The following is a 24,257-nucleotide window of genomic DNA, read 5'->3' on the forward strand; positions in this document are numbered from 1 at the left end:
AGAGGGCAGGCTTGGGGGGAGGGAAGTTGGAAGCACCCACTTTTGAAAAGGGACGAGATCAAAGTAGAGAATAGAACAAGTGGGAGGTGGGATAGGAGGGAGGGAAATATAGTCATTCTTTTACAATGTATCTACTATGTTATTGTTTTGCATTAGCCGCACATGTACAACCTATACTGAACTTCCCAGTAAGGGTGGGTGACAAGGAAGGAAGGGAATTAATCTGGAATTGAAAGTTTTAAAGTCAAATATTCAAATATATATATATATGTGTGTGTGTGTATGTATATATATATATATACTGTTATTAATACCATGTTACATGTAATTGGGAAATAAGATATACAGGCACTGGGGCATAGAGATCCACCCGAAAGTCGAAAGGGGTATGGGAGAAAATATGGGAGAGATCAGATTGGAGGAGGGGATATCCTGTGGGACTGCTATTTTGGGGCGGTGGGTAGGGGAAAAACAGGGAGAAAATTTGTAACTCAAAATCTGGCGGAAGTGAATGATGTAAATCAGAAGTTAATAAAGCATTAAAAAATAAATCTGAGGAAACGATAAAAAAAAAAACTAGCAGTGTGACCTTTGGCAAGTCACTTAACCCCAACATCCCTCCAAAAAGCAAAATAAATAAATAATAGTTAAAGCCATGAGAGTTAAAATTACCAACAGAGAATACCAACAGGGAAGACTGATGACAGAACCACTGAGACTACCTACAGTTAGGGCATGAGACAGATTATGAGCCAGCCATGGAGACTGAAAAAGAGCAGGAGGAGAACCAGGAAATAAGTGTCAAAAAAAATAAGTAAGGAGAGCCGAAAACCTTCCGTTCCGTTCACATCGCTTCTTCTCTGTTCAGTTAATAATCAACTCCTAAAACAGAAAACTTTCAGGGATCCCTCGTCTACTGTTCTGTAGCTTTCCTGCTCTTAGATTTTCTTTCATCCTTTAAAAACCAGTATGGGCAGGTGTGGGAGTGTTCGTGTGTGGGAGAAAGGTTGTATTATTTGACTCTTTAGCATACTAAGAAATAAAAATGCTGTCACTCAAGGAGCAGTGTCCTAGTTCATCCACAGCCTTCATGTGGAGAAAAACCCAGGATATAAGGGCTTTACCTGCAGGTCATGGAGCTGGCAGTGGAAACCTCTGGTATCTGGTGACCAGCCAAGTACAGCAGAGGAGAATCATAATTTATGGATCTGAAGAACCAGCAGTATCAGCAGGAAAAGTTGCCCCATTTGAGGAGGAAGCTGATTAAGGAGTTCAAGTGGAGAGTCAGTCACCAAGTCATGGTCTAATTATGTATAATTGTGAGGGTGGTCCTAGAAGTCATATTTAGAGAGAAGAATGTCAAGGATGTCATTGTGGGTTCCACAAGAAGAAGATTAAGAGACGTTCAAGTCATGCACAGTCCCAAAGTAATGGGTCAAATTTCTGGCTAAGAACTCCTAGGAAGCAGTTGGTGAGCATTGTTTTAAAATACTCCTTCAAGGTCTTTAGGTTCATTGTAGTCTAATGAAAAGAACACTGATTTTAGAATGAGAAGTCTTGGGTTTGAATTTTGACTTTGACACATATGTCCTTGGACAAGTTCATTTGACTTCTAAGAGCTTCAATTTTCTCATCTACCAAATGGGAATGATAATGCTTGTATTACCTACCTCACAGGGTTTTTGTGAGGCCAAAACAAAAACAAAACAACACTAACCTTTGTGAACCTTGAAGTGCTATAGAAATATGAGCTATTTAAAGGTTCCCAGCAGCCATTCAAACTTCTCACAGACTCCCTGACTGATGCTGATTTTGCTTTCTCTCTAGGTGGACCTATCATGACTTCTTCAACAGATACAGAGTGCTCATTAAAAAGAGGGAGCTTGCCAACACTGACAAAAAAGCCATCTGTAAGAATGTCCTGGAGAACCTCATTAAGGTGAGCTTAGGAAGACGTGCTTAAGCATTTATTAAGGGTCTACTATGCAAAGCATTGTACTTGATGATACAAAACAAAACAAGTTACATAAAAATCATTTCAGTTTTCAAGGAGCTTATAAGGGGTAGGATGTGGGTAGGGTGTAGGGCTGTCATTGGGAGGATACCATGTAAATAAGTAAGCATATAGCCATGTAAATAAGAAAGCATATAGATAATATTTGGAAGGGAGATAATGCTAACAATGAGGGAGATGAGAAAAGACTTCCTATTGAAGGTGGCACATTAACTTGAATGAAGTGATGGATTGAAGAAATAAGTGAGGAAAAAGTATATTCTAGGCATGGGGATCAACCTGTGCAAAAGGTACAGAAGCAGGAGAAGGAGTGTTAAGTTCTAGAAAAGAAAATGCATCAGTTTGACTGGAACACAGAGTATGTCTAGGGATTTGATGTGAAATAAGTATGGAGAAGTAAGCTGGAAGCACATTATGAAGAGCCTTTCAGGCCAGCTTTGACGGGTGTGTATTTTATTCTAAAGGTATTGGAGAGGTACTGAAACCCCACAGATGAGGAAATGACATGGTCAGGACTGTGCTTTAGGAAGATTATTTGGGCAGCTGTGTGAAGGACAAATTGGAGAAGGGGGTACTGGAAGCCAGGGGTCCACCTAGGAGGCTATTTCAATAACCTGAGCAAGAAGTGATGAACTTGGTTTTGGCTCTGTGGGCATAGAGAGTCAACACAACTTGGGAAATGATTGCAAAGAGAAAGTGGGGAAAGAGTTGAAGGTGTCTTCAAGGTTATGAACCTGAATAGACTAGAAGGATTACAGTGGCCTCAGCAGAAAAAATGAAGGGCTGAGTTAAAGGAAAAGAGAATTGGTGCCATTTGAGATGAGTTGAGGTGGATATTCTTATAGGATGTCCAGATGGAGGTGTTGAGAAGATAGCTGTTGATGTGAGACAGAAGCTCGGGAAAGAGATTAGGGCTGGCTGTGTAGATCTGGGAGGCATAAGAGATCCTGATAATTTTCTCTCCCCCCTCTTCTCTGTCTTCCCTGACTTTCTTCAGATCCCAGCTATAATCCAACATATTCTATAAGAAGCCTTTTCCAATACTCATAATGCTAGTGTCTTCCCTCAAAGATTATCTCTAATTTAACCTATGTATATCTTGATTGTACTTAATCATTTGTATATTGCCTAGAAGAGTTTCACCTCTACCTATAGATATGTGAGCCATCCTTCAAAACTGAGCTCAAATGTTAATTCCTCCGTGAAGCCTTCCCTAATCACCCAAGCCAGAAGTGTTCTCTTGTTCCCCTCTGCACTCATATAGGACTTATTTTGTATTTAGATGGTAATATTAGTTTGTAATTAAATGGTTCATATACTGCTGTGTATTTGTCTTATCACTGCCACTAAATTATGAGTTCCTTAAGGATTATTCTAAATACACTTTCAATCACCTAGAGTACCTGGTCACTGTCCCCTACAGACTGGGTATGCTACAAATGTATGAATGAATGAATGAAGTTGTCTGAGATTAAGCAGTTAGAATCAGTACAACATGACACGACATGAGAACGATTATTTCAGACAGAAAAGTCACTGTGCACCCATTGCATCCCATAGCTCACTCTTTCTCCGTAGGAGGCTGACGCTTAGACCTTAGAAAGTTCACTTCGGAATTTTAATTCCATCATCTTTCACGTTGCCTCTCTCCTTGATCCCTCCATGACCAGCTCCGCTGCTTGCCTCAGCAGAGGTCTCCATCACAATGGGACAGCACCTGCCAGCTCCCTGTCTTCATCCCAACCTAAGCATTAAGCACATTACACCATGAAATGATTAGTAGAGAAGTGGCAGTAAACATGATAAGTTGGCTGAGTGGCAGACTGTAAATGACCATATGCATTATGAAGCAATCCAGGAGCTGGAAGGAGCCTCTTTATTTATTGGTTCCTTCCAATTGAGGGGTAACAACAATGACTGTTTATAAACCAGGTCCACCTAAGGGAAGGGCTTTGGGGGAAGGGGCTGGGGAGAGTAAGGAGATGGTACTTGGAACATGTCCAAAGTCTGCTAGAATTTATTACTCCACGTATTTTGCTTCCCTTCTAGCTTGAATTTTCATTCATTCATTTCCCCAACAAATGTTTACTGAGCATCCTCCATGTACTAGATGTCATTGTAGAACTGAAGATTTGTAGGAGACGCAGCATGGATAGGGCACTGGTCTTGAAGAAAAGAATGTCGATTCAGATTTCACCTAAGAAACTTGCTTTCTGTGTGACCTTGGAGATCACTAAACCTTTCTGTGTTTCTATTTCCTGATCTACAAATGAGGGGTGGTTTGGACTCAGTGATTTCCAAGATCTCTTCCAGGTCTAAAGGTATGCTCTGATCTTGTGATCCCATGATAAGACACAGCCAACCCCCAAGGAATTTATAATCTAAGAATATTATATATTCTGCTATGGAAACAAGATATAACATATAGAAACTGCTTTTACCTCTTTTCTTTCAAAGATAGTCCCAAATATACAAGATGAAAGATGATACATACTTATTGTGTATGGTCACCATCAGCCAACACTTCATTAACTACTTATTGTGTGGAGAGCAAGAAATGTCTTATAAATTAAATAATAGGACAGTGGTACAAGAGTATCCTATCTTTTTGTAAGTCACAAGCCTGGGAGAAGAAAGATATAAGTTCTAACCTAGGCTCAGGCACTTAGCTCTGTGACTTTGGGATAATCATGCCCCCGTCTGGGCCTCTGTTTATTCTTATATAAAATTATTGGCATAAACCGGATGATTGTTAACGTCCTTCCCAGCCTTGACATCCTATGACTGTAGGGGAAGCATGTCACAGAGTAGCATGAGCCACCAAATAGGTGGCTCAAATAGCCAAGGCTGTAAGGTAGAAGAGAAGCCTCTCAATAGGACAAAGTCATCAAGGAAGACTGTGGAAGTGATGGGAATGCTCGTGGCATTTGCGTGGACTAGTCAGGGCACCAGTTTGACTTGTACAGAAATTTGGTGTTGGGAGCAGTAGAAGATAGAGTTAGGAAGGTAAATTGGAGGTAGATTGAAGAACACCTTGTTGTTTTCAGTTGTATCTGATTCTTCTTGATCCCATTTGGGGTTTTCTTGCAGAGACACTGGTGTGGTTTGTCATTTCCTTCTCTAGCTCATTTTACAAATGAGGAAACTGAGGCAAACAAGAGTTAAGTGACTTGCCCAGGATCACACAGCTAGTAAGTGTCTGAGGCCAGATTTGAACTACGAAGATGAACCTTCCTCATTCCAAGTCCAGTGCTCTATCCACTGGGCCACCTGGCTGTCCAGAAGACTTAGAGTACCAAGTGAAGAATGTGGATTATTTCTGAGATCTTCTCAATCCTAGGAAACCGTGACTAATCCTACGGACTTGAGATTCCTGATGGATTGAAATGGAAGGATTCCCTACTCTGCTCTCTCAATTTCATTTCCATTCAGGTTCAAATCACCAAACATTAGTGAATATGGGGCTCTTTCCTAGAGCTATAACACAGACAAAGGTGCCCTCCCAACCTCCTTTGGCATCAAGGAGCCGTTCCCATTCCTCAGTAGAGACAAGCTAGTTAAATGGAGCGAATTTCCTAAAAGAGATTGTACGCGTTCCCTTGCTCACTCTTGTGTCTGGATGTGTGTTGAGTTCTCCCTCAGGCCAAGTGGGCAGGAATAAGAAGCAGATGACTAGAAAGCTTGGAGATGCCTGGGATAAGAGCCAGGTTCCCTCTGTTTTCCTAGAGTTGCCTGAATTGATCACTTGTTGCTGGTGGAATTTTCTAACAACCTTGTTTGAAAAGTTTTATAAGGAGAGGGGCGGCTAGGTGGCACAGTGAATAGAGCACCGGCCCTGGAGTCAGGAGGACCTGAGTTCAAATCCGGCCTCAGACACTTGACACATTTACTAGCCTTGTGACTTTGGGAAAGTCACTTAACCCCAATTGCCCTCCAAAGAGAATAAAAAAAGGACTTAGCACAGTGTCGCACATAGTAGGCACTATATAAGTGTTAGCTATTATGATGAGGAGGAGGATTGAATGAGATGATTATAAAGTGCTTAACACAATGCCTGGCCTGTAGCATGCAGTATTTAAATGTTAGCTAGTATCATTGTTATTATTTATAATTTTTGTGGTTGCTGCCATTACTTGTGTCATTTAGTCTAGCTCCATCATTTTTTTTTTGCCTTTTGGAGGGCAATTGGAGTTAAGTGACTTGTCCAAGGCCACATGGCTAGTTTTTGTGTTGAGTGTCTGAGGCCAGATTTGAACTCAGGTCCTCCTGACTCCAGGGCCGGTGCTCTATTCACTGTGCCACCTAGCCGTCCCTCGCCCCATCATTTTGCTGAACAGAGAATTGAGTCTCAGAACAGTGAGTGACTCACACAATGTATGGAAGACTACATTCTGCCAGCTATTCTCTTCTTAGGGTTTTCAAAATCAGAACTAAAGCAGAGACCAACCCCAGCCATTAGACATGGACATAGAGCATTAGACATGCTGGCTTTTGTGCTGCAGTAATGGCCAAACCAGTCAGGTCCAGGCCGCCAGGCAACCCTGCCCCTTCTTAAATTTTCCTCCCTTTAGCATAAAGACCACAACTCTGTCTCCTCAAGCCTCCAGGTCCCCTCCAAGTCCAAGAGCCCAGGAGTTAAAGAGTCAGTCAGTGGCTTGCACAGCTAGAGCAGCCTTTCTGGCCACCACCATCTCCTGACTTCCAGGACTGGCCGAGGGCAATGCCGACACTCTCATGCAGAGAAGGAAGCTTCCCCAGGTGGGAACAACAAATGGTAACCAGAACTTCTGTTTCATTGCCCTCCAAACCCTATGCAGCTGCTACTCTCCAAATATTCATTTGGGGGGGGAGTATTGCTATGTGCCCACCTCAGGACTGGGCACTTGCATACAAAGATTAATAAAAGCAAAACCATAATAAATGAATAAGTAAATAAAGAAAGTCCGTATTTCTTTTCCCAATGGAGCCCGCATTATCATCTCTAGACACATTGATTAGACATGCTTAGTGGAGCGTTAACAAAGGGACCAAAATCACGCAACACAATATACACTCTTCACATCAAGCATGAGAAAAGATGCCAGAGGCCAGAGGCACGGATTGGTCCACTTTAAAAGAAATGGGCAGCAGAAATTTAAGGGTCATGAGATTATAGATTTTCAACCTTGAATGAACTTTAGAGATCATCTAGTTCAACTTTTTCATTTTCCAGAAGAAGAAACGGAGACCTAGAGAGACCATGCAAGCCCAAAGTCACACAAATACTTAGTAGCAGGATTTGAACCCAAATCTCTGACTCCATACAGGGCTTTTCCCACTATACTCCATCACCTTAGTCTGCCGAAAACTCTAATTATTTTTCCATGGATAGGTTTCCTTCAAACATTTGAAACTTGATGTGGAGAATGAGAACTTAAAATGATTCTGTGAATTTCTTCTTCTCCTCCTTCTTCATCATCACTTTCTTCTTCTCCTTCCTCTTCCTCTTCCCAGTATCCAAAGTTCTGTGCATGGGGTGCATTTTGTCTTAGACCCCTGAATTCTTCTCATCTCCTACATACTAGGAAAGCCAACATGGGAAATTTTTGCTTATAATCAAGCCTTGAGTAGCTGTGTGTTATCCAATCTGTGAATTATCCTCAGCCAAATGGTTAATCACAGAATTACTCCTCCCTAGCCTCTGAACATTCTTTTGGACTGCCTCCCTTCCACCATTAATTAGGATGAACTTAAATAAAGTGTAATTAGGAAAGTAGACATGTGACCAAAAGAATTCATTCCAAATAAAAATTATTTCTAGATTATCCATCATTTCAGAATATCTCTGCAGAGGCTTGAATATGTATAGAAAGATAAGGGATTTCTAAAATTTGAGAAAGGATTAAATTGTGCATACCTTTTTTCCCAGACAGATGACTGCTAGGTCTGAATCCCAAAGAGATCAAAGAAAAGGGGAAATAACCTTGTATGTACAAAAATATCTATAGCAGTTCTTTTTATGGTGGCTAGGAATTGGAAACTGAGAGGATGCCTGTAAGTGGGGAATGGGTGAACCAGTTGTGGTATATGATTGTGGTAGAATACTGTTGTGCTATAAGAAATTACAAGCAGGTTGCTTTCCGAAAAAACCTGGGAATATTTATATGAACTGATGCAAAGTGAAGTGAGCAGAACCAGGAGAACATTATTATATAGTGATTGTAAGGATGATCATCTGTGAAAGAAAGTTAGCTACTCTGACAATTCCAAAGGACTCAAAAAAATGCTCTCCACTTCCAGAGAGAGAACTGATGAACTCTGAGTACAGAATGAAATATAGTTTTTTCCACTTTCTTTTTCTTGCTGTTTTGAAGCAAAATTAATACAAGAAAATTTTTTACATCATTTCATATGTATAATTGATATCATATTGCTTGCCTTTTCAATGAGTTAGGGAGGTACTAGAGAGAGGAAAAGAATGTAAAACTCCAAAAAATATTTAAATGATTGTTAAAAATAAAGAAGTAACAAGTTTATTAAAGAAAAGCAGAACAAAATTTCAGAAAGGTATTGAGTAGAAAAGAAAATAAGAGCCTGTATGTTATAGGTTCTTAACATTTTTTTTTTATGTCTTGGACCCTTCAGCTTTCTGAAGCCTATGGAATTCTTCTCAGATGTATAAAAGGAAATAGATAAGATTACAAAGGAAACCAATTATATTGAAATACAGTTATCAAAAAATATCTTTAAAAGTTCATAGACCCTTGAAATCTATCCAGAGACCCCTTGGGTGTCTTCACAGACCCTATTCTATACTATTTTCTCTCTCCCTTTTTTTTTTTGGTTTGTTTTTTCTTTCTCGTGGTTTTCCCCTTCTGATTCTTCTTTCACAACATGACTAATATGGAAATATGTTTATAGTGATTATACATGTATAGCCTATATCAGATTGCATGTTCTCCTGGGGAGGGGAAAGGGGAAAAAAATTTAGAGCTCAAAATCTTATAAAAGTGAATGTTGAAAACTAAAAATAAACAAACAAAAGAAACTCTGCTCTACATGGCCTGTGAATGTTGCTTGCTGATAATTAATTTATCACATTCCTCCCTGCTTTTCAAAGGACCCTGATGCATTCCAGTTTGGCCGCACCAAAATCTTTTTTCGGGCAGGCCAGGTAGCATACCTGGAAAAACTACGGGCAGACAAAGTCCGGGCAGCCACCATCATGATCCAAAAGACCGTGCGGGGCTGGTTACAGAAAGTGAAATACCGCAGATTGCAAGGGGCCACCCTGACCCTGCAGAGGCATACACGGGGCTACCTTGCACGCAGGTAAGCAATGCTGCCTTCTACCTCCATCTCCATCTCTTCTCCGTCCCTCACACACATACAAAATTCCTTCCGGGACATCCTGGACACCACTGCCAAACCGATTCACCACAGATCTTTTCTCTTGTTAATGATCCTACAGTGGCTCATGCTAAATCCAAATTCTTTTAACCAGCTTCCAAGGCCTTCCATAATCTGACTCTACTTTGCTTACTCAGCTCTCTATTTCTCCTCTCTCCAACAGAAATCCCTATTCTCAACAGGTAAATAGGTCGCTGTTACTGTCTTTGCGTCCACGTGATACTCCACCCTTTAACTTAAATTATTCCCCTTGGAATGACCCCTGCACCCCAAATATAGGTTTGTGCCATTTCTGCCCATGAATTTTCCCTGACCACCCAGTGCGCAGAATTAGCAGCCGAAGGCCCCTAGTACATTAAGGCTGGGATCTGTCACGATGCAGGTGAAATCGCCTTAGTTTCTTCTGCTATAAAGTGGAGATATTTATACTTAATATTTCCCGTCTCATAGGAATGACATGAGAATCAATTGAAAATATAAATATGGCCTTTGTATTTATCAAGAATTCTACAAGCAGGGATGTTTGATTATCACTGTTCCTCTGAGTGTAGGATCATAGATTTAAGAGAAGCATCCCTTCCCTTCACTCGGTGGTCACTGCCCTAGCTCATGCCTTCGTTACCTCTCACCTGGACTATTGCAACAGCCCCCTAATTGGGCTTCAGACTCTGGTGGTCTCCCCTGACCAATCGATCCTTCACACAATTGCCATGGCCTGACCCTATTCCTCCCCAAAAGCTCCAAGGGATCCATCTTACCTCTAGGATAAAAGACACTGGGATAATTCCAGTCTACCTCTCTGGGCTTGCTGCTTATTACAGTATTCCTTTTACATACTTTTCTTGTCAAACTTTTAAGTGTTCCATAATGTGACATTATAATCAGCCTCTTTCCTTAATGAAGTCATATATTTTTTTAAAAATTAATGTGTGGGGCAGGTAGGTGGTGCAGTGAATAGAGCACTGACCCTAGAGTCAGGAGTACCTGAGTTCAAATCCGACCTCAGACACTTGACACTTCCTAGCCATGTGACCTTGGGTCAATCACTTAGCCCCAATTGCCTTACTTCCCCCTCTCAAAAAAAATTATGTGAAAAGAGAAGTAGCCCTAAGCTTTTTGTCACTGACCACTCTCCCATTCATCATTTTGCATTAAACATACCCACACACCTATATATGTACATATATATTGCATATTCCAAACTTTGCCAAATCATACAATGTTAGAAGAGACCTTGAAGGTCACCAGATCTAATCCCTTCTCTTTACAGATGAAGAAACTGAGGCCCAGAGGGTTAAAAGGACTTATATGGTATTGTACAGCTGGCTAATAGCAGGGCCAGTACTTGACCCCAGGCTTCTTTATATTATATAGATAGATCATCTTAACAAAAACCAATTTCTCTAACTAGTATCATTAGGTCATTGTAGTACAATAATAATAACAACCTGAGAGTGGAGGGAAAGGGATCTCTGCATGGAATACTTTGCTCTCTCTCTTAGGTCTTTCCTCAAAGTAAACATTTTGAAAGCATTGATTCTAGAACAATTACCTTTTGAATATAGATTTACTTCAAGAAGCAATAATAATCAATAAGAAGTAGTCTCTCTCTCCCCCTCCCCCTCTCTTTTCCTCTCTCTCCCTCTCTTTCCCTCTCTCTCCCTCTCTCCCCTTCTCTCCTTCCCTTCTTCTCCCTACTCTCTCCCCATTTCTCTTTTCCCCCTCCCTCTCCCCACTTTCTCCTCTCCCCCTTTCTCTCTCGTCCCCCATCTCTCTCCCTCTCTCTCTCTCTGTCCCCCTCTCTCTCCCCCCTCTCCCTTCCTCTCTTTCTCTCCTTCTCTCTGTCTCTCTCTCCTTCTCTCCTTCTCTCCCTCTCCCCACTCTCTCCCCTCCCCTTTCTCACTCCTTCACCCGTCTCTATCTCTTTCTCCCTCTCCTCTCCCTCTCCTTGACTGCAGAGAACAAGAAGGGATCCTCTGTTGATATTCGGGTTTGATTTGAAGTAGATTTCAGGGCATTATTCCTAGCTTCCCTCATGTATAACCTTAAGCCCTTTACAAAACTGAAAATAAGGCACACGTGCTAACATTTGATTTTGGGTTGTTGTTTTTTTATGTCAAGTGGTTGATAAATCCTCTCTGGATAGTACCACCATCTCATTGCATCACTTTCCTTTTTGATTTGTGAAACTAAAAGACATCTTCTCTAGGGTAAGCCCTTAGAAATCCACCAACATTCTTTGCCAAGTAGTCAAAGGAGACTGGGTAACTCCTGTATGTGCATAGCATTGTCCTGAGCAGTTTGAAGACAGGAGCAGGAGGAATATGAAAGGAAATATTGGTAACTCACATTCCTGTGGTATTTGAGGGCAAGACAAATAGATAATGTAAGTATGATTTGTTCCCATTTTGCAAACAGAGAAACTGAGGTCAAGAGACTTGCCAGTGGCCCCACAGATAGAAAGTGCTCAGAGCTGGGATTTGAACCCATGTCTGCTGACTCCAAATCCGTTATTCTTTCTAGTGCTCCATACTGCCTGAATATGATGCTTTCTTTGGTTGGGTAGCTAGGTGGCATCATGGTGCATAGAGTGCCAGACCTAGAGTCAGGAAGACTCATCTTTATGAGTTCAAATCTGACCTCAAACACTTACTAGCTGACCCCGGGCAAGTCACTTAACCTTGTTTGCCTCAATTTCCTCATCTGTAAAATGAACTGGAGATGGAAATGGCAAACCACACCAGAAAACCCCAAATAGGGTCGCAATGATTTAGACACAACTGAAACTCAACAACAAATATGACGGCTGCCATTGGCTAGCTGATACTCTATTGGGGTTGAGAAGACTACGTACATCTAAAGAATACCTAAGGACACCCACAATAGAAATACAGAAATTCGCTTGATGAAGTAGGCAGTATGATGTTGTTGGGAGACCCAAGCTGACCTTGGGATATCACTTTACTTCTCTGGTCCCCACAGGCCTTATCTGCAAGATCCTTCCCAGAATGAAAATTCTTAGTCTAGGGTTCTGAGGATTTGTGGAGCGTCGTTATATTCCTGCCACAAAGTTGGACACCATGGGTGGTGTAAAAGCCTAGAACTCCAGAGGCGGACTTGGAGGAACTCAGTCTCACTTGAGAACAACACATATGCCTTCATTAAAAACACTAGTGCCCAGTATGAAACGCTTCCTTAGCGCTTACATGATAACTGCTGTGAAAAGGCGACAGAGCAGGAGAAGGCGGGAGAAGGAAATATATAAAGCTCAGAGACCTCCAAATGCTAATGCCTCTTCTCGGTCCTCCTCCCCATAATTACCTTGAATTTACTTTTTCTTATATTCTTTCTATATTGTATGTGTATATACTGTTTCCCCCAATGGAATATAACCTCCTTAAGAGCAGAAACTTGTTCACTTTTCTCCTTTGAATTCTTAGCCGAGCACGTAGTAGGCACTTACTGCCTATTGATTGATTGATACAATGAAAGTAACTAATGATGCTATACAGAATTAAAGAGAGCATTGAGAACCTTGCTATAGTCAATGACAGTGACAAGTGGGTTTGGTTAAGCTTCCTAGGAAAGAAGGCACTTCCTCATGCAGTACATCTTAAGGACTCAAATGAGGTGGGGAATCTCTTTGACTTTGCCCATCCATCTTGGCACTACAGGTTGACTGAGCACCTGCGGAAAACCAAGGCAGCCATTGTCCTCCAGAAACAGTATCGGATGCAGAAGGTCCGGCAAGCCTATAGAAGGATCTATACGGCTACTGTCACTATCCAGGCCTTTACCCGAGGCATGTTTGTACGGAAAGCCTACCGCCAGGTACTGGATAATCCTCCTCCTCCCTGGGCTCTCTTCCCCTCCCCCCACCCCCTCATACCCTCAATTCTGGAAGGATGGAATGGAAAAAAGTTGAGAGGGGACCACAGAATAATTACATGCATGTCTATGGTGCAATTTAACTTTAATAGGTTAGCCTGCTATGTACTGGGCATCATCCAGGTGGCACAATGGACAAAGCTCTGGGCCTGGAGTCAGGAAGACCTGAGTTCAAATCCAACCCCAGACACTTACTAGCTTTTTGAACCTCAACAAGTCACTTAACCTTGTTTTCCTCAGTTCCCTATCTATAAAATGAGCCAGAAAGGGAAATGGAAAACCACTCAAATGTCTTTGCCAGGAAAACCCCAAATGGGATCATAAAGAGCCTGTATGACTGAAAAACAAGTGAATATAAACAACAGTGTAGTACTGGTCACTTGGTTATGTGTTTTACAATTATTATCTCATATGATCCTCACAACCACCTTGGGTGGTAGATGGTGTTCTTATCCCCATTTTACAGTTGAGGAAACTGAGGCAGACAGTTTAAATGACTTGCCTAGGGTTGCACAGCTAGTAAGTATCTGAGGCCGTATTTGAACTCAAGTCTTCAGGTCTTTAGATCTAGTATTCTATCATCTATAGTGCTGCCTACCTGAAATAAATCCCTCATGTGAAAAATTCAGAAAAATTTTAAATAAATGGGAGAAAAAACCAAAATGTTTGCTAAATGTAGTAAAAATTGGGATAAGGCAATGCTGGATGAATCCTTCTCCCCCCTCCCGCCATCACAAGCAGCCCAGAGAGACTCCTGTGTCTTGGATGCCAAGCCACCAGAAATACTTTCTATGGATAGTGTCCTGGAGATTGCTACAATCCTATATGATATCTTGAGGGAATGAGCTTGGGAGGGGGCAGATCGGAGTTTGGTAGGTAGTACTAATGACCTGGTAGGTGGCCATCATGAACACCTCCAGTAAAGGTCAAAGTCACCAAAGACATATTCATGGATGTCTTCTGCTCTGAGCCTACCCCGGAGGAGAGAGTAAGAGAGGGAGCTGGAGGGCATGTTGAGGTTGTCCCCAATTGGGGGATCCAGTGTACTGTAATAGTGGAAAGACTGTGACTTAAGAGTCAAGAGACCTGGGTTCTACTTCCCTCCTTGCCACCATTTGGGTAATTTTCCACCTTTCTTGTCTTCATTTTTACAATATATAATTTCTAAAATATAATTATAATTTCTAATATAATATATAACCCAGGAGCACTGAGTTAAGGGCTCTCTTAGAGCAATGACTTTGTGATTCTTTGATTGTTTTTTGTTTTTAAAATAATAGAGACTTCCAGAAGCTTTCTTAACAACATTGTTGCAACTCGTCTGTGGGTTGGGCAACTAGTAAATTCTTAAAATTAAAGAGAGGAGACTGAAAATGGGGTGTAATTTAGCAAGGAAACTCTCCCACTTCCCAGACCTTCTCCACCCTGGCTGAAATCCAGACCCGGAAACCTCTTTAATCCCAGAAATTTGGCTTTTTCCCATCCATTGTCTTTTCTTTTATCTTGACTTAGAAATCCCAGCAAGTGTCAGGAGAGGCAGGGAGCTTCAGGTCTGTGGCTTTGTGTGTCTCTCACAGATCCTGTTGGAACACAAGGCCACTTGCATCCAGAAACATGCTCGGGGTTGGATGGCCAGAAGGAGATTTCTGCAGTTTCGGAGGGCGGCCGTTGTCATCCAGTGTGCCGTCAGGCGCCTGAAAGCCAGGAGGGAGTTGAAGGCTCTCAAGATTGAAGCTCGCTCTGCTGAGCATCTGAAGCGATTGAATGTGGGCATGGAGAACAAGGTGGTTCAGCTGCAGAGGAAGATTGATGACCAGGTCAGTCCTGCCCTGGGCACCATCTGCAGACCTTCCAGGGCTCTGGATTGTTTGTTTGTTTGTTTGTTCGTTGGGGGAGGAGGGTTGCATTTGAAGTTAAGTGACTTGTTCAGGATCACACAGATTGTAAATGTCCGAAGCCAGATTTGAACTTAGGTCCTCCTGATTTCAGGGCTGGTACTCTATCCATTGTGCCACCTAGCTGCCCCAGATCTGGATATATTGAAGGAGATAGCTGGAGAAGAGTAATGGGTCTTCAATAAAAGCTACATGGGAAAGAGGGAAAGGTTAATAGATTTCCCCCTTATGCTATAGATACCAGCAGAGTTTGTTGAGGGCAGAGACCATTTGACTTTTGTCTTTTGTACCCACCCACCCCACTCCTACCCAGTTCTTTTTTTTTTTGGAGGTGGGGAAAGGGCAATTGGGGGTAAGTGACTTGCCCAAGGTCACATAGCTAGTAAGTGTGTCAAGTGTCTGAGGCCCGGTTTGAACTCAGATCTTCCTGCCTCCAGAGCTGGTACTCTATGTACTGCACCACTTAGCTGCCTCCCTGCCCAGGAGGACACAATTCCTTAACACAATTCCTGGCAACATAGTAAGTGCTTAATAAATGCTTATTTTCTGACTGAGCGACTATACACCAGACACTGTGCTCTAGGTGATGGAAAAACAAAGACAAAATGATTAACTTTAGGGCACTGAATGACTTCAAGAAGAAATTAATTCTTAAATTTAAAGTTTTATCTCAATCTGACCTTAAAGGCTTTCCTTTATCCTGCCTTAATCAACCAATCAGTCAAATGAACTTAAATGAATTAAGCTCTTTACATGCTGAAAGACCCAGTCCTTGCCCTTATAAAGCTTACAGTCTACTTGTAGAGACAATGTGCTCTCTCTCTCTCTCTCTCTCTCTTTCTCTCTCTCTCTCTCTCTCTCTCTCTCTCTGTATGCACACACACACAAACATATACACATATGTATATAATTGTGTATATGTATGGACATATTTGTGTGTGTGTATATATATATGTATATGTGTGTGTGTTTACTTGCTTACTGTTGCCTTACTTTAACATGAATCCTCGTCTTCCTCTTCACTAAGCATGAGGAAATGACTGTTGTGCTGTTAGGCACTGTGTAATAATTAGCTAGGGAAGCCCTTTCGTGGAGTTCACAGTATATATGCAGGTTACAGCATCAGTAAAAAAAAATCTATTGTTTTGTTGCTGGGTCATTTTTCAGTTGTGTCTGACTCTTCGTGACCCCATTTGGGGTTTTCTTGACTAAGATACTGGAGTAGTTTGCTATTTCCTTCTCCAGCTTATTTTACAGATGAAGAAACTGAGGTAAACAGGGTTAAGTGACCTGCTCTAGGTCACATAGCTAGTTAAATGTCGGAGGCCATATTTGAACTCACAACAATGTGTCTTCCTGACCCCAGGCCCGGTGCTCTATCCATACCTAGCTCAATGCCTTGCTTATAGCAAACATTGAATACATGTTTATTGAGTTAAATTGAAATTGAACTCCTAATGGAGGAATATAAACTGTGGGAGATGCTGGGTTTCTCATCACTGAACCTGAATTTCTGTGTGTTTTTTTTTTTCTATGTGATAGTCACTCATAAGCATTCTGAAGGCAGTAAGCTAAAGCTGGGAGTTAGGCTTAAGCTTAATTAGTCCATGCAGCAGGTAATCCAAGACAAAGGGGGCAACAAGATTGTGTTCCTGCAGGATCTTTCGAGAGATGCCAAGGGGCAGGAGAAAGAGGGATGAAGGGAGAGGAAAGAGGGATAAACAGAAGGGAGATAACTCTTACAGGGTAAGGAATTAAGAGGGAGCACCATCAGCATCCATGAGGATCACAGGTACTCTCTTCCTGTTGTAGATATTTATTAACCTTCATGATACCCAGTTGAAGCAAAGGATTTGATATTCCAATTCACGTGTAGACAATCTGCCCTAAGTAGCAGAGTGCTAAAGTTGAGATCACACTGTTGTCTTTCTAGACCTATTTACAAACTGTTCGGTTTAAATCTACAGTCTGACCATGGCCTTTTATGGCTACTTCTATTGGTGGAGAAAAATGGGAGTAGGCAGCTATGGTGTTGATGGGGCTATTAGAATATGGCACAGAGACACAGCTAGACAGTGAGAAGAAAAGTATAAAGAGGGGAGGTGAGACCCTGGTCTGGAAAGGAACAGAAGGAAGAGGTTTGCAAAGTCAAGTTCTTGGGGACTCCCACCCAGTACAGAAACCCAGGTCTCCATGGTCAAGTTCATCTGGAGCCACATGGAGCCAGCAGAGCTAGCTGAGTGATACAGTGTTAGCTATTCACTCTGCCAGCAAGTGTAGCTGGGGGGACATTGGGCTCCATTGCTTCAATATACCATGACCACGGGTTCTGAAGGCTCTACAGGTCAGACCCTTAAATGCCAGCTATAGCGTGTGCATCTCCTCATTTGCACAGCCAGTGTCCTTCTGGTTCTCAAACTGTCGTTAGGAGGTTAAAAATAAACCAGGCATTTTCAATCAACATGCTTGAAAAAACCAGAGAAGCACTTTTTAAAAGCTCTATTTTTAAAGGCTTTAATTTTATCTTTAAAAAAACGTTTTGCTTCAAGCTTCCTGCCTGGCACACATCTGGAAAGTATCACATGTGCAGAGATAGCAGCTGAAAGCAGAGGAGAGGATTGGAGGCAAGGTACCTGCTAGTCCAAGCCTCTCTCTTTAAGGATTCCTAGTGTAGACTCCTTGCAAGGCTCCAGAGATCCAATTGTCAAGGATCTAGATGTGTCAAAAGAATTCCTCTTGCCTCTGGAGCTTCGATGAGGCAGCTGAAAGCCAGGCAATCCTTAGATTTGTACCTTCAAAGCCAATATTTAGCTGACGGCTTGTTGGCCTTTTACAAAGAAAGTAATGAACACTATCTAGTTGACACCCGAAAGGCTGTGGTACTGTAACTACAGTCGTGATTAGAGACGGGTTAGTCTGTCTTGATTAAAAGCCACTTTGCAGGTAGGGGTCAACCTTTTGGATACTGAATGTGATGCTTTTCCTTCTCTAATCCCAAGGGGAAACTCACTTTGGAGCCACTTAGAAGGCGAGGTATTTCTTTTAAGCAGAAAGAATAAAGTGATGAGAGCAAATATTTGAATGCAGCAAATCTTTCCTGGGCCCCAGATGATAGTGCTTTTTTCTAGTCAGTAAACGTTTAATAAGTGTCTTTTCTGTGCTAAGCACTGGGGTTACAAAAAGAGGAAAAAGACAGTTCCTCTCCTCAAGAATCTCACAATCTTAAAAAGGGAGACAAGCAAATATGTACAAACAAACCATAGACAGGATAAATAAGCAATAATTTAAAGAGTTAGAGCACTAGAATTAAGAGGCGGTGGAAAAGGCTCCTGCAGAAGGTGGGATTTTAGCTGGGGAGCCAGGAGGCAGAGACGTGGAAGGAAAGTGTTCCAGGAATGGAAGCCAGCCGGAGAAAACACCCTGCAGTGTGTTGCTGATGAACAAGGAGGCCAGTGTGACTGGATTAAAGGGTACCTGTGAGGAAGTAAGGTATACGAAGACTAGCAAGTCAGGAAGGGGCTCGTTATGAAGGTCTTTGAACTCCAAGCAGAGGATTTTGTGTTTGATCCTGGAGACTATATATAATGCCTATCTTCCACCCAATCTACTCTGTATATATCTTGTATGTATTGCTTTATGTATGTGTTGTCTTTCCCATTAAAACATAAGCACCCTGAAGGTAGTAATTTGGTTTTTTTTATTTGACTCCCCAGCATTTAACTTCCCCAGCATTTACAAGTAGTTATTTTGTTGATTGATTGAAAGAATAAATTCCAATAATGAAGGAAGATAGGATTCCCCAATCTATTAAGCATTTAGGTGGTACATGGCACCAGGCCCAGAATCAGGAAGACCTGAGCTCAAATCTCTGGCTTCAGACACATACTAGATGTGTGACCTTGGGCAAATCACATAATCATATTTGCCTCAGTTTCCTCATCTGTAAAATGAGCTGGGGAAGGAAATGGCAAACCACTCCAGTATCTTTGCCAAGAAAGCTCCAAATGGGGTCACAAAGAGTCAGACATGACTGAAATGACTAATAAACAACAACAAAGGTGGTACAGAGAACACTGGACCTGGAATCAGGAAGACATGATTAAAGCCAGACACTTCCTGGTTGTGTCTCCCTGGACAAATCACTTAACCTCTCCCAGCCTCAGTTTCCCCACCTGTAAAATGAAGATAAAATAGTACCTAGTTCACAGGGTTATGGTAAGGATCAAATGAGAGAATATATATAAAGTATTTTGAAAACCTTAAAACAGCTTTATAAATGCTATTAATCATCATGTTTGCTGTTATTCAGTCCTTTCAAGAGAAAGTAAGGGTAAGGTGTATCTCAACGGAATCACTCACTTGAATTTCAGAGGATTGTTTGGTTTTGTTTTTTTTTTTAAGAGGCAAGCACTTTCTCCATTCTCAGTTCTCAGGGTGAAATTCACAGGACTCTCTCCTCCTCACCACCCCTCTAGTTTACTCATCCCTGAATGTTTGCCTAATGTAAATATTTAATATTATCTATTGACTGCTGCAGAGTGGTTTAACAAACTGTTTTTCATCTATGTTAATAACACCTCCCTCACTGGCTAGTTGTGAGGCTTGAATGAGCCTATGTATATAAAATGGTTTGCAAAACTTAAAATGCTCCCAGAGTCGGGAGACCTGGGATTGGTTCCGGAACTGGCCATGTAACCTTGGGCAGGTTACTTAACCCCAGTTGCTTAGGGGCGGCCAGGTGGCACAGTGAGTAAGAGTGCCAACCCCAGTGTTGGGAGACCTGGGATTGGTTCCAGCCTCAGATACTCGGCACCCACACAAAAATAACTGGCCGTGTAACCTTGAGCAAGTTACTTAACCCTGATTGTTTAAAAAAAAAAATTAAAATGCTGTACAAATCTGAGATGTCATACAAGCCTCACAGTAGTCCTGAGAAGGAAGGAGGGAGGGAAAGTATTATTGTCCCTGCTTTTAAGGAAGGGGAAACTGAGATGCCACAAGGTTATAATTTATCTAAGGCCACACAAGTCTTTGGTTGAATAGGGGTTAGAATCGAAGCCTCCTCCTGAATTCTAAGCCAAAGTTCTGTCTACTATACTATGATACCCTACAAAAAGACATATCTGCCTTACTGTTTTATGTACATCAGTCACTTAACAAACATTTATTAATACGTGCCTACCATGCATGTTCCAGACCCTTTGTTAGATCTTAGCAATACAGAAACAAAAATAAAAATCTACCCTCAGAGAACTTGTATTTTACCAGAGGGAGACAATATGTGCTTTCTCCTGGATAAATGTTGCTTATCTTAGAACAAGAGGGCAGGCACTGGGGTCTGCATCATTCCCTCCTAGCAGAGGGAATCTATGGATGCTTTTGAACCTGCTTATTTGCCAGTAGTGGTAAATATATCAGTGTCTCTGAGCAGTTGCTCCCACTCCAGGAAACATCAGACACCCAGGTCATGAAGGTTATTTGAAATGATAGCCATGGAGATGGCCCCTCGAACAACCATAGACCTTAATGGCAAATCAGAGCAACTGGCCTTGTAACCCTGAGGAGGTAAAAGAGGATTTTCTGTCTGAGCACCACACTAACAGCAAGAACTTCGAATGTGGGTGTCTGGTACTAACAGCTTTCTTCTCAATTGATTCTTTGCATCCTAGGAGATCAGTGAGGGAAAAAGATGAAGCCAAACATCACTTAGGTGGACTGAATTAAGAGGCAGATTTCTTAGAGTAAGGAGGCAGCTAGCCCAGGCCCCTGTTCTCTGGCCTAGTCAGGCCACATCTGGAATGTCAATTCTGGACAGCACACTTTAGGATGGATAAGCCAGGCGGTGTTCAAAGTCAGGCGATTCAAATATTAAATTCACTTCTCGTCCATTTGTAACCTGTCTCCAAGATACCCCTAAGACTCTGCACTTGGACAGAATTGTTCTAATCTCAGTGACAGGTCTAAAATTTTATTTTTCCTTTGGTTCTTTTGTCCTCATCCAGAATTAAGAAAAGAAAGCTTCAAATAGAACTTTTGTCTAGATTTACATACATATGGGTTAAAGAGGCCCTTGTTCCTGTACAATCACTCAAGGTAATAGACATGCAGGGGTAGAGCAGGGCACCCTACAGAAAGTACAGAAAATACTAAAAGGACTCGCTGGAGGCCATAATTCCCCTTGATAGGAACTGAAGTCAAGGTCAGCAGCATGGCAGTGCTGATAAATTCTCCCACGGAGTTCTCTACAATCCTTTCCAGGCTCAAAGGAGCTCCACGGGGTTTAGAGGCCATCCAGAAGGCAAACTCACTTTGGAGCTTCTTGACAGGCAGAGCCCATTCCATCAAACCAGTCTGAATAGCTCACTATAAAAATGAGGCGTGAGAGGGAAGCAGGCCCAGATCCTTTGCCTCATATATTGTAGTTTTTCTCTTTAGTTTCAGGAGCCATAGGAGTGATCCTTTCATTTCTCCAAAAATCACTCTGTTCATGACCCCTTCTGTCTTCAGAAATTCTCAAACACTAGAGGTTGGCTTATCATACTGACCTGGGTTCAAATCTTGCATCAGGTACTTGTTACTTGTGTGACCTTGGGCCGGTTATTTAAATTCGTTAAGTATCAGGTTCCTCATTTGTAAAAATGAGAGTGCTGGGTCAGGTGCCCTCTGAGGTACCTTCCAGCCCCAAGTCTGTAATCCTATGAGTTTTTTACATGGCTGGACTGGGCATGCCCATTGTCTTTAGCATCATCATGTCTAGGGGGCTTCCTTAGTCAGCCTCCCCCCTTTATACGTGCCATTCACGTGAGGATCAGCTGAACGAATCGGGGATGTTTAGCCTAGAGAAGAAAATGCTCAGGGCACATGAGAGCCCCCTAAAAATATTGAAAACCTGTCTCATGTGGGACAGTGCAGATTTGTTCAGAGGATGGAACGAGGAACAATAAGTGGAATTTGCAGAGACAAATTTAGCCTGATGGAAGGAAAATTTTCCTAACAGTAAAGATCAATCTGAGAGCTGCTGGAAAACATGTATGTAAAGTACTTTTGCAAACCGTAAAGCTGCATAAAAATATCACACATTAGCGGGTTCACCTTGATCTTAGCAGCTAGATGGCGCCATAGTGCACAGAGTACTGGGCCTGAAATCAGGAAGGGTCCAAATCAAGCCTCAGACTCTTAGTAGCTAAGTGACCTCAGAAAGCCCCTTAACGTCTGTTTGACTCAGTTTCCTCATCTGTAAAATGGGGATAATTATGGGACCTACCCCCTGGGGTTTTGTAAAGATCAAATGAGATAATAATGTAAAGTGCTTAACAAGTGCCTGGTACAGGAGGTGGTAATAGTGGCAGCAGCAGAAGTAGCAGTAGTAGTAGTGGTAGCGGTGGTGGCGGCAGCCACGGTAGAAGTAGCCATTGTCGTAGTAGCTGCCATCATTGCCGTAGTACACTGTATGTGCTGGGAGAGGCGGCCTCTGCTGCCCGTCCTTCCTGATTCTGCCATTCCTGCTCTGTCACCAAACACAGTGTGGCATCTTCCTTTATGTCGCCCTGAAGCCGTATCCATAAACACGGAGTTTGGTTTTAGATGATGGTGCTGTTGATCATTAAGGGGATGGGGAATAAAACAAGCATTTATCAGGGGCCTACTGTGTGCCAGCCTCTGTACAAACACTTTACAGATTGTGTCTCGTTCAGTAATGTTTAGTGAGGCAGGTGCCAGGTCCCCTTTTCCCATTCCCCTTAGACATCATTGGGAGCAAGGGCCGAGGCACAAGTGCCCACAGAAGCACACGCTGTGTTCCCAATCCTTTTGACCTCTGAGTGCTTCTCAGGGGTGTTTCGAGGCTTGGCATTAGTTTATCTGTTAACAGTTTAGGGACCCTATGCTTGGCCTCATTAAAAAACAAGACTGCCTCTAACACACAGAAAAAGAAGAAAATCTCAGAGATTAATCCCCGGATCAAACCATTGTGATATTGATAGAATAAACCAGGTTTTCCGGTGATACCTTTATTGCCTCTCAATCGCTTGCCACCATGTGGGTCCGAGAGATAAATAGCCACCGTAGAGTAGCTACTGTCCTATAGGAGCTCAGAAGGAGAGCTTCTGCTGTGCAGCAAGGAGAAGGTAAGAATTTAAGGTCCTTGGACTACAGGACTGCTTTGGTTTGGTCTCCATGCTCCCAGCACATAGCATAGGATCTGGGACATAGTGGATTTTTCATAAATGCTTATAGATTGATTGCAGAGGAGGAAGAGCGCCATTAGGGAGAAAGGTCTTGAAGGTCAGGCTGAGAAGTTTTGCGTGTTATCATAGAGGCACTGAGGAGCCCAGGTTTTAGAATGGGGGATTGAGATAGTACTTCAAGGTTTACAAAGCCTTTGCCTCCCAGTAGCCCTGGGAAGAAGGTAGTGAAAGTATTATCCCCATTTTTCAGATTAGGAAACTGAGACTCAGAGAGGTTAAGGAGCCTGCCCAGAATCACTCAGTAGATCCTGAATTCAAACCCAAGTCCCTTGGTTCCAAGTACATACCTCTTTCTACTAAACTGAATTCCCTGTGCAGAATATGTAGTGTAAATTCTTAAATGGTTTAAGGAGGCTAGAAAGGAGAGACTATGCTGGGGTATCTGGTCTAGTTTGAAGGGGCAGAACGTGAACAAGACTGGAATGCTTACACACATACAGAAGGGTGTTGAGTATTGCCTTGACTGATGTCATAACATTAACTATGGGCAGTCATTTCCCAGGAAATGTAACTTGTGGGAATATCCAGGGTAGGGTAACCGATATTTCTTTCCCTCCATATACCAAGAATAAACCAAGGTTGTGCTGATAAATGTTTGACAACCACATATACAGGACAGATCAAGGCCTGACTTGTACATTTGAAAACTCCTGATTTCAGAGGTATAAATGCTCACACTGAAAATTTAATAGTCTTCCGGTCCATTCTCTCCCAGCCCTAATACCCACTTTCCTCATCTTGCCCTAATTATTCATTACCTGCTACAACCTGAATAGGAAATCAGTGCAGGAACCGCCTTGTACATGTTCTGACATGTTCCATTCT

At 42.2% G+C, this 24,257-nt stretch overlaps 1 protein-coding gene across 4 annotated transcripts in view; it reads left to right on the forward strand.

Moving 5' to 3' along the window:
• The window catches only part of MYO5B (myosin VB), a 565,409-nt gene that overhangs the window by 433,046 nt on the left and 108,106 nt on the right, over window positions 1–24,257 (forward strand). For all 4 annotated transcript variants that reach the window (XM_069104353.1, XM_069104327.1, XM_069104336.1 and 1 more), the window contains 4 exons: window positions 1,828–1,939; window positions 9,114–9,325; window positions 13,078–13,234; window positions 14,869–15,108. In XM_069104353.1, the coding sequence (XP_068960454.1) occupies window positions 1,828–1,939; window positions 9,114–9,325; window positions 13,078–13,234; window positions 14,869–15,108 (721 nt within the window). The remainder of the gene's footprint in view (window positions 1–1,827; window positions 1,940–9,113; window positions 9,326–13,077; window positions 13,235–14,868; window positions 15,109–24,257) is intronic.

This window comes from Petaurus breviceps, unplaced genomic scaffold (assembly GCF_028583685.1).
Source record: "Petaurus breviceps papuanus isolate PSGF00001 unplaced genomic scaffold, PetGlider_PUasm1.0 131, whole genome shotgun sequence".
NCBI classification, from domain to species: domain Eukaryota; kingdom Metazoa; phylum Chordata; class Mammalia; order Diprotodontia; family Petauridae; genus Petaurus; species Petaurus breviceps.